This window comes from Erithacus rubecula (assembly GCF_903797595.1).
Source record: "Erithacus rubecula genome assembly, chromosome: 6".
Taxonomy (NCBI): Eukaryota; Metazoa; Chordata; class Aves; order Passeriformes; family Muscicapidae; genus Erithacus; species Erithacus rubecula.
In genome coordinates, this window is record NC_136688.1 from 45,974,675 (window position 1) to 45,985,143 (window position 10,469).

The 10,469-nt window shown below is 48.2% G+C and overlaps 1 protein-coding gene across 3 annotated transcripts in view; it reads right to left on the reverse strand.

Annotated features, from left to right (window-relative positions):
* The window catches only part of ASB2 (ankyrin repeat and SOCS box containing 2), a 25,036-nt gene extending 16,822 nt beyond the window's left edge, over positions 1 to 8,214 (reverse strand). Inside the window, exons 1-4 of one of the 3 annotated variants that reach the window (XM_079309284.1) lie at positions 7,957 to 8,214; positions 6,306 to 6,398; positions 1,828 to 1,994; positions 1,031 to 1,186 (exon numbers count right to left, since the gene is read on the reverse strand). In XM_079309284.1, the coding sequence (XP_079165410.1) occupies positions 1,031 to 1,186; positions 1,828 to 1,994; positions 6,306 to 6,398; positions 7,957 to 8,201 (661 nt within the window). In that variant the 5' untranslated portion in view covers positions 8,202 to 8,214. Of the gene's footprint in view, positions 1 to 1,030; positions 1,187 to 1,827; positions 1,995 to 6,305; positions 7,041 to 7,956 lie in introns of those variants that run through there. The other 2 variants (XM_079309283.1, XM_079309282.1) reach the window with 2 other exon arrangements.
* Positions 8,215 to 10,469: the final 2,255 nt, after the last annotated feature.

Sequence of the window (10,469 nt, forward strand, 5' to 3'; positions counted from 1 at the left end):
TGCAGAGTTTAATTTGCTTGCATATGAGGGATGACTATTTTGTTGCGACAGTTTTTTTAACTCTTTGTTGTTGTTGTTGTTGGAGGATAGTGTAGAAGAAACTGCATCAAGGCTAGCCCATTCTTACTAACAGTTCTTCTCTGGCTAAAGGGTGTTTTCATATAATTATTGTTGTGATTATTATTACTATAAGCATCACTACTACTACTACTACTACTTCTACTTCTACTACTTCTACTCCTACTACTACTACTACTACAGCCACTACTGTGTGTTTAATGCACAGCTTAACAGCTTTTCCCTGATCAACTAAAAGCCAGAATTTTAAAACAAAAGGATTTAATAAGCAGCTCTAATGGTAGGATCCAAAGTTGGAGGAAAGACTGGTGTTGTACCCTGTAGTATGTGTTTTTAATGTTTTAGAGTGCTAAAAACTTCCATGGCAGCAGAGGAGGCTGGACACAAAGGTGTGAGAGGTTTCCTCTGAATGTTTTTGATATCACGGATATATTGCTAGTCTGCTAAAATAAGAAAGTGTTCTCTCTAACCAGCAGCAAAGTTATATGTCTGTGGTAAAGACTTTATCTAACTCACTGAATTATTTATAATTTTATGACTGTCCCATAGCACACAGCCTGGCCTGACCCAAACAGTGGGTATGTCTACAGTTACTGTACTTGCACATCTAACAGCTACTCAGGTCCTACTGTTCAGCAAAGCACAGGTAGTCCTTCACTGCCCAACTTTCTGTAAGTTTCTGCCTGACATTGTGCAGGCAGCCTGTGCTTAGGGCCCCACTGAGAATCTCACCCCTGACCCTCAGCACCCCATCACAGCCTGCACCCTGCTATTGCTCTTGAGATAAAAGGCCATGGCATGGCAGGTCAGGCATAGGAGATAGAGGACTACCACAGGGAAGCAGGAAACAAGAGTTAATCTCTGACTTTCAGCAGCACATCACAAGTGATCCTGCAGTTCTGCCTCGGTGCTGCCAGCAGAGCTCAGCACCCCTGTAAAAGCAGCTTCTCACCTTTGTAGAGGGGTGTTTCTCTGGCCTTGTTGGAGATGTCAGGCTCGGCCCCAGCCTGCAGCAGGGTGTGCAGGCAGTCCAGGTTGCCCCGGCTGGTGGCCAGGTACAGAGCTGTCTCCTCGTTGAGCGTGCGCTGGTCGATGGTGCCTGGGTATGCTGGGGAGGGAGGGAGGGAGAGCCCAGGGTCACTGAGGCACGAGCACCTGCACCACCACCACCCTTCCAAATCCTTGGGGACTTCAGTTTTTATTGTTTATTCATTTCCATCAGCAATGTAAGTTAGGAATATACTGTAATGTTGCTGTAACTCAGGTTGAGTATTGAAACCTGTCTCCAGTTTAGATTAAAATGTTCTGCTTTGGCCATTCAGGTGCAGAAAGTTGTTGAGCTGAGTTGTTCTTCAGCCCCAGTTTGAAAACAAACTGCAGTAATTAACTACAAGCACCACAAGAAGATGCTGGATTGGATCTCCCCCCAGGGGAAAGGGTTATTCCTGCTTGCAGAAGCCAAGCAGCTCATAACAGGAGAGAGCTCAGCTTCAAGGCTTGAGCATGAGAAATACAGGGCTTGGCAGGATCTATCCCGTATCACTTTCTCCCAAATATTCTAACTTTTAGAGGCTTCAGTCTGGAAACCTACTTCCCACGAGAAGGTGAAATTAATATATAGGCAGGGAGGTTGGAAAGAAGCTTCATACACAGCCCCAAGCACGGATTGAAATACTGCTAATTTGGCCTTTTATTTTATTAATGTTTTTATTTTCCCTTTTGGAATTAGTTAGTTTTAATTTCACTGACCTTTTTGCAGCAGGCTCAAGCAGCCCACTTGGCCATAGTATGCAGCTTCGTGGAGGGGTATCCAGCCATCCTTATTAGGCACAGAAAGGTTTTTTCCTGATTTCATCATGTTGCTTACTGCTTTTACATCTCCATCCCTGATTGCTGCCACTACAGGGTCAATTTCTCTTTAAAAAAAAGATTAAAACTTGGTTATTGCTTTATTCATTACTGAGAAGCTTTCTGCAGCAACATCACTGTTTTTTTTTTTTTTTTCCCAAAATAGTGAACCCCTACAGCCTATATAGCACATATTTGTACAGAGAGACACCATAGGGCCTGTAAAGGTAAAATCTGTCTTCTCTAATTTTGTCAGCAGATCGGAAGAATCACTGTCTGGAGATACTGGTCACTCTCCTCAGAATGTAAGGAAACCAGGGAGGTGTAATTAATATCTGACACGAGCTGTGCCAGACTGGCTCTGACATTGCTCTATACACTGTGGAGTGTCCATGACTGTGATAATTGCATCACCTTGCTGTCCCATGTGGCATGTTGCTTCCATATGAGATCTTTTAAATAAGATCAATTTTGAAGAGAATTGCCCCTGTTCATCCTTGAAGAAATTTTCAGATTTGATTTGCAGGTGGCTTTAACAGAAATCATCAATAAATCTTAGTCTTGTATTTTTAAGATATTTCTTACTTTCTCACATAAACCTGTTTTCAGAATCTAGCCAGTGCACTTATAAAGAAGGGAGAGCTCTGGTTAGAGCATGTAAACACTGGGGTGTTGGTCTTGGCTCTCCTTTCTTCATCCAGGGAGGACTGAAAAAATCCACCTACCCAATCCCTCTGCCAGGCATGCATTCCACACACTCCTTTCTCTGAGCTCTCCGAGTGTTTGCAGAGCAGGGCTGACCTGGGCACACCAATCCCACTGCAGAGCAACAGTGACAGCTCCTGTGAGCGTCCCCACACAGAGGGACTCCCAGCACTGCCTGACAGCCACTTTGCCCCGGGTCAGCAGCACCTGAGCAGGGCCTGCCACCCTCCTCCAGCCCTTCTGAGGCTGCTGTAGCATGGCAGAGGCAGGAGCTGGGGAGCTCACACCCTGCAGCCAGGGCAGGCAGGAGCCTTGCCCATGGTGGGCAGCACTCTGTGCATGCTGGTGGGCTGTGCCTTCCAGTGCTGGCATCTGCTTGGGCTCTGAGCTGTGCTGGGACAAAGCAGCCAAGCTTTGCTACTGTGATGCACTAAGATTCAGCACAGCCAGCACCACACTTTACTAGTTCTAATGGGGACTTCCAAAAAAAAATTAATGTGGGCTGTAGTTTCAGAGACAGAAAACAAGAAGTTGCAGAAAGCACTGGTGCATTTGTGGTTTGAGCTAGCTCTACAGAAAAACTCTTGTGGTCCTGTAGACAGAGAGATGCAGGAGAGAGGTGTCTGTGTGTGTCTCAGACTACTAGCATTGCCAGGGCAGGAATACAGCATGTGGTGGCCATGCAGGCTAGTGATGATGGGAGCAACCAGAAACTCCAGATATGACAAGAAGAAAGTCTAAAATACCACAACAGAGCGAGATCAGAGACAGAAAAATATGGGCAGGTCAACAGAGGAGTCACAAAGCAATACACTGGTAACCTCTGCACTTCATGGGAGTTACAGGAGCAGTACAGAACTCTACTGCCTTGTAGGGGCTGGACAGACCAACAGTCTGAAACTAACACAGGCCTCACTAGTTTGCCCAAAGGCACACAATCTATACCACAAACACTGATATTAGCAGTGAAAGAAGTCACCCAGCTGGTTTTCTGGGGATAAATTCAGGGCCAGGGGTGGAACAGGTGATCTCAACACTTGTGCCAGAGAATGGGAAAAGACACCGTTTCCCAGGTGAAATAGTACTTGCTCCTTCTCTATAGCTGGAAGCAGTGATTTCAGGACAGTAGGGTCACAAAAATAGCAACACTGGAATGAGGAAAGATACGGGACACAAGGCCAGGCATTTTTCCTGAGAAGATAACAGCTAGAACAGGCAGCTGCTGTCCTGGCCACAGCCTTCCCAGGAGGAATGGACTGACCTTCTGATAACTGCTGGCCAGATGTCCCAGGGACACTGCTGTATCTCCATACTGCTTACAGTACCCTGGGGATTAAACCTAACATTCCTAATTGAGTAAGAGAATCGATTTTCATACAGGTGTTTGACATTGAGCATTTTGTTGAAGTCTGCTGACAGCAGCTATTGGCATTTTTGGCTGGGAGAGGAGGCGGAGGTGGGGGATCTTCATCTTTCAACACCTCTGGCACAAGGCTGCTAAAACCATCTGTTGTTCTGTGCAAAGGCTCATGTTACTCATGTAGGGCTGTGACCTCAGGATTTGGGCACATGATATAATTACTGGTGCTTAATGAATTACTGCATGCCAGGTGGGCCATGGCCTGAGTCTGTGCATGGGCTGGCTCACAGCAAATGCAAGGTAAATCACATTATCTGAGACCCCAGGGAAAGCAGGAGGGTACCTCGGATCTGTGCTGCAGTTAAAAATGTGTGAAGAATCAGTTACTATTCTGCTTAAGCCCTCAGATGTTGAATGAAGCAAACTTCTGTCGAGTTCCTTGACCTTAAATGATTCCTGAGTAAGATGAGGGGGTTTGCTGGACCAGGCTGTGGATGCTTTAGCCAAGAAAATTCCAGATCAGAACAGAAGGTTCAATGAATCTCCATGTGAAATCCTTGTTTTCTGCCTGACTTATAGTTGGCTGTTATAAAAACCCACCACATTCTGCTGCCTGGATTTTATCAGATACAGAAAATACAAATATTAAAACTGTGGAGGAAGTCTGAAGATATGATGAAATCTTAACCTTATAGGTAACTCAAAAGAATTACTGCATTTCAAAGACCAGTAGGCAAGATAAATACTCCTTGAGGATGAGATGTAGGATGAGGTCAATTCTGAAGAAGAGGTTCAGTGGAGCACAGAAAGGTTCAAGAAGCTCCTTCTTTTCCTTTTTTTTCTGCCTGCCAGGCAGGATGAAGGAACACCACTTCCCCAGGTGAAGCTAAATATCATCCCTGCCTAGCTCTGAGACTTAGGCCAGTCATGCCATCATGCTCTCCCAGCTATATTTTTGCTCTGCCTGGCAGCAGAGGAGGGCTAGTTTATCAACCTTCTTGTGTACTGAACTCTGTGCAGCTACCTGGTGGAGAACAGCCTGCCCTCAAGTCTTCTACTGCATCCAAGAGACATGTAAGGAGTGCAGAGCACCTAGAGAGAGGATGTGATTTCAGTGTGGCGAAGGGAAGCTGGAGGGTGACAGGGATAAGGCAGGCTTCATGTTGTAGCAGGAAGAAGTTTTCACAATGTCAGGGAGTGCAATGCCAGTGGAGGGCCAGGAACAGAGTCTGGATCAGCCAGGATGCAGGGGGAGGTGGAGGAGATTGTAGAGCTGGGTCAGAGGTGAAAGGAAGAAGAGTGGTGGAAGAGTAGTCACTGCACCTGTGCATCCAGGGAGGGACTTGTGAGATGGATTAAACAAAATTTGAACTGAATAGATAGAAAAGGTAGGGAGTTTCTTTTCTGTAGGACACAGGGCTGGCAATAACACTTTCCTCTTGTCATCCAATAGCTAAGGGCAGGTGCATGTGTCTATTCTGCACTGCAGAGAGCTGTAATAAACCTGTCATGGTCCACACATCTCCACTACACTCCCGCACTGGGACAGAGTTTGGGCCACTGTGCTTTTCTCAAGCATGACTGTGTCCAACTAAGCTTTTTGGCACCTCTGCCAACAGCAAAACACGGCCAGGAGGATCAGTCAGTCAAGAGTTTCCTCCTTGGACAAGTAAGCCCTCCTTGGTGTGACTGGACAGCACAGGTATGGCTGGGCACAGGCATGGCATCTTGGGAGTGTTTATAAAATATTTATTTGAAGGACTGGACTTTCTCCCTTATATACTGTGATACATCTTCCCCCCCTACTTTTCCCCATTTATGAACCCTGAACTTAATACCAATGCAGTTACTATCAGCACCTGCCTGCCTCATCTATGCTGTTGATAAGTGAGCCAGCCTACATAAATTAACCACAGTGCAGTCATCCCTTCCCTCTTACCTGGTCACATCAGAGCTTCTGACTGACCCAGAGTCCCCAGGACACAAGCACTGGGGGGATGGACAGAGATGAAGAGGGAGCAGAGAACAAGGGATATTTGAGGTGGGTCACTTGCAAGAGCACAGGCTTGGCTGGGGCAGTGGGCTGAAGAACAGGAGAGCAGCGAGGGTGAGGTGCAGGTGTCAGTGAGACCTCCTCCAGACGAACACCACATTTCCCCCCACCATCACCATCACCATCACCATCACCATCACCATCACCATCACCATCACCATCACCATCACCATCACCCAGAAGGCATGCCTGAGGGAGAGGGTGGGTAGCAAGGCTTGCTTCGGCGGCAGGGGAAGCGGGAGAGGGAGAGGGGACACTTACACGGGCTGGGCTGTGCTGCTGTCGTGCCTTCGGCCGCCCCCCCAGGCTGCCCCCGCGCTGGACGGCTGAGCACGGCCCGGCTGCTGGGCCAGTCGGCAGCGCCGGTGACACGAGTGAAACAAGGAGAAATACTCCGAGTAGGAGAAGCAGGTCATGCTGAGGCAGAAACAGACACACATGCACAGAGCCTGCCGCTCAGGGCTTTGAATAAAAGCAGATGGCCACGGCTCGCTCTGCTCCGCATTCAGCTGCTCGCTCGGCTCCAGTTTATTTTTGGCCCTCTGAGGAAGCGTCAGGGGATTCAAATGACCATATAAGACAACAGTGTGGTTAACCCTACCACCACCACACAGGAAACAGGCACAAAGCGAGGTGAGGTGACGTTCATCACCTCCAAAGTGCCATGCAAACAGGTCAGAGAGGGGGGCAGAGGAGGATCCAGAGCCACTGGATGTCAGCTCCACTTCCATCTCTGCTCTCCCAGGTGGCAGAAGAGCTCAGCGATGCCACAGATTTGGTGCTACAAGCTCCAAAGGTTTTCCCTCTGGTGAGAGGTCAAACACTGCTGGGCTGAGGCAGGACAGGTTAATGCACAGAATTGCTAATGCTGCTTTTTGCCAAAATAGCAGGTGTCAAAGGACCTTCAATGAGGACAGGAGCAAACGGCCAGGAAAGCCCTTATTCTCCCCTGCACTGGGTCTCTCCAGGTGAGCTGACTGTACAGGTGCACAGTAACCACACTGAGGAAGCACAGCCTTTGGTGGCAGCAGGATCCTAATTCCACAGCTATGCACATGCCTGCTGCTCATCAAATTGTCCCCAGTTTTCCAGTTTTGGAAACCAAACAACTACAGGTGGTAATGGGTAAGGCATCAGAGGGTGGTGGAGTCATGAAAAAGGAGGAGGAACAGAACTTCAGTAACCCTCAGTTTATTAAAAAATGGAATACTAAAGTAACTTGAAAGATTAAAAGGGTATTTTTTCCTTGCTTTGGAGGTGACTTTGCAATCTATTCCCATCCCCCTTGAGAAATCTGCCTTTTATAAAATGAAAGGGGAACAATATCTGAGTTTGAAACTGTCAGCAGGTCTCTGTGGCCACAGCTCAGCATTGCAGGGGAGGGGGATGCTGCCACAATTTGGCATCTGGAGTTGCTCTTGGTTAAGAGTGGTGTGCTTGAAGTCAGGCTGATCTGAAATAACCACATCCTTTAAAAACAGAAGTATTTAACAGGTAGTCAGGTCTTGCTGTTTTATATACCTGGTTTTTGTGCCTCTCTTATGTTTTCATGCGACAAATGCTTTGCTCCTTCTCTGGCAAAACCTAAGCTTGACATACAGAGGGGGGAAAGGAGCAGCTGACCTTGGGAGGGCTTCTGTTGCTCAGGAAAGCCTGTGGCTGTGCCCCTTTTTGTTTTATTTGTTGCTTAAAGCAGACAACACTAAGCAAGCCTTCCTCTTGCTGGGAGCACGTAGATTGTTGACCTCATTGGATTTATAGCAGACTCTGGCTCTGGCACTAATGACAGACTCGCAGAGGAGGCGCCTGGCAGAGCTAATTAGAGAGCACGAGCAGTGACAGGGAGCTGCTCCCCTCCCTGGGGAGGGCAGGGCAGGGCTCTGGGGAGCAGCTGGGGCTGGCACTCACTCACCTTTGCCAGGGGTAGATGCGGTAGGGAGGGTTGTGGGGGCTGGCACGGCTCGGGGCAGCCACCTCGCCAGCACGGGCCACCAGCGACTTCTGGGGGCTCTGGGCAGCTGGCTGCCCCCCCGAGTCCTCTTCCAAGCTCTGCTGGATGGCCATCTTTATAAGCTCATCCTCACTCAGGCTGCTGTACAGGCTGTACTCCTCGCAGCCTATCGTTTGTCTGTGAGTGTTTGCTGCCGTCGTAGCCATTTCTACACTTTGCTTTCCTGTAGAAGGAAATTGTGATCATCAAAATCTGGAAAGTGAAAAAACCTCAACTATCTTGCATTGTCGTTCGGGTCTGCCTCTTAATTAGGCTGACCAGAAAACCCTTCAGAAATCCTTCACCAGGGAGAGAACATTATCAACTAAAATCTACATGTAAACTTAATGAACTAACTCCAATTACACAGAAATAACTGGTTTAGCTGGTGTTTAAGAAAGGGGGAGTAGTTGCAAGCAAGGCAAGTTTTTATCTGCTTATTCTGGTTACCACATCTCAAGAGAAAAATAGGTAAAGGAAATCCCCTTAAGATTAAAGAGACAAAAGTTTGAATTCTATTTAAGAGAAGACCAATGGATGTCTCTTTTTGTTGATTTTATTTCTTGATGTAATTGCAGGAAATTAAGGGAAGAGGTTTGTCTCTTTTCTGGTTTTCTGTAAGGACCAGTTCTCCACCATGAAGTGCAAAGAGGCTTTGTAATTTTTTCCACCTTATCTGGAGATCTCTCAAGCAGCATGCAAAACTATGCTTTGAAGTGACTTTGTTTCACTCAGCGAGGGGAGCAACACCACACTGGTCTGTTTCACTTCTGATTTTTTGCTTTTTCACAGAACTAAGTTCAAGGTCATGAGTGAGATAGGAATGAGAGAAGGAGGAACACTGGCCACATTCAGCAATCACAGAATGACTGTGAACCACCACTGCAGGACTCTAAAAGGCAAAGACCATTCAAAATACTGCAGCATTTCCAGCAGTGACAGGGAAGTACTGATACCATGAGTGGTACAATGCTCCAGCAAGATCTCATTTTGATGCCAGAGAGCACTCTGGCCATAAGTTTTGAAGAGCCAAGGGTTTATTTTATGGCAGGAGGTAGAAAAGCTTGCCTCTTTTAATAAGATAACAGCCAATGCAGAATAAGTTTGATTTTCTAAGCACTGAACAAGAACTGTGTGAAATAACAAGAGCCATGGGAATAAGCTGTTCAGGAGCACATGGATGTGGCAGGGGAGGGCAGGGACCCAGCAGGAGAGGGCTGTGGGGACATGTCCCCCAGGTGCAGAGGGGTGAGGGGCTGGCTGAGTGTACCAGTGGAGATACCAAGGAAGCTGCCTGCCCCCACCCTGTGGCTGCCAGTCCCTGTCCCACCAGTGCCACAGCAGGTTGCTCTTCATCTCCACACAGCCCTGCTCTGCCCAGGATCAGGTCCTGCTGCTCTGGGCCAGCCAGGAGAGCCCTGAGCATGGGGACAGCAGAGCCACCCAGCTTCCACTGCTCAGGAGCTGCCTCAGCAGGAGCCTCAGGGGAGCTGTCAGCTCCCTTTCCCTGCACAGCTGCTCTCTCCATCCAGTACCCAGCTCAGCCTGGTTTCCTGGGCACTCACACTGACACCAGTGGCAGAGGGGTCCAGCAGCCACAAGCCTCACACCAGGAAAGTGCCCTGCTGCTTCAGTGATTGCTGCTGTGTGCACAGCCAGGAGACAGCCCTGACCTGGAGGAAGTGGCAGCTCCCCAAATACAGTTTGAAGAAATTGCAAGAGCTTGAATCAATCAACTTAAAATCTTGGATTTAGACTTTTTAATTCAGATATGGTGATATCCCCACATCAACAGCCACCTCAGACTCTTCTCCAGAAGAAGTAGGAAGACTTCAGGGTAAAGGGAAGCCCAGCAGCTTTCAGATTGACATTATGACTTTTAACAACAAAGGATGTATTTTACAGCCATGAAAAATGTCAAAGTAAAACCTTCAATTGCTGTACATAATGCAACCCAATTTTGGTGATTTTTTCCCTCTCTCTCGCTTTTTTTCCTTTATTTTCAGCCAGATCTCTCATGGCTGCTGTTGCCTCCTTTCTCCAGTTGGTGTCTCAGCCCTGCTATGACCCTTGCTGTCCCAAAGCTCCCAGCCCAGGCATCACACTGCTGATAGCCTCCCTGTGCTCCCACTGCTCTGGTACCTGCCTTTGGCTGCTCTCCAGCCAGCTGCTGGCTGGGAACCAGCACACAGCTTTGTTTGTCCAGCAGCTTCTGCTGCTGTTTGGCTTGCTCAGCCCCTGGCACGCTGGGCAGTACTTACATAGTCTCTCAGCCTGGGAGCTCGTGGTGACTGGGGAGCTGCAGATGTGTGGAACCCAGCGGCTGGAGCTGGAGGAACGTCCAGCAGTCGTCTGCAGCATCCAGCACTGCAATGCCTGACTGTAGGGACCTGGCCACAGTGGTGACTCAGAAACCCAAACAAAGCCGTCAGCAG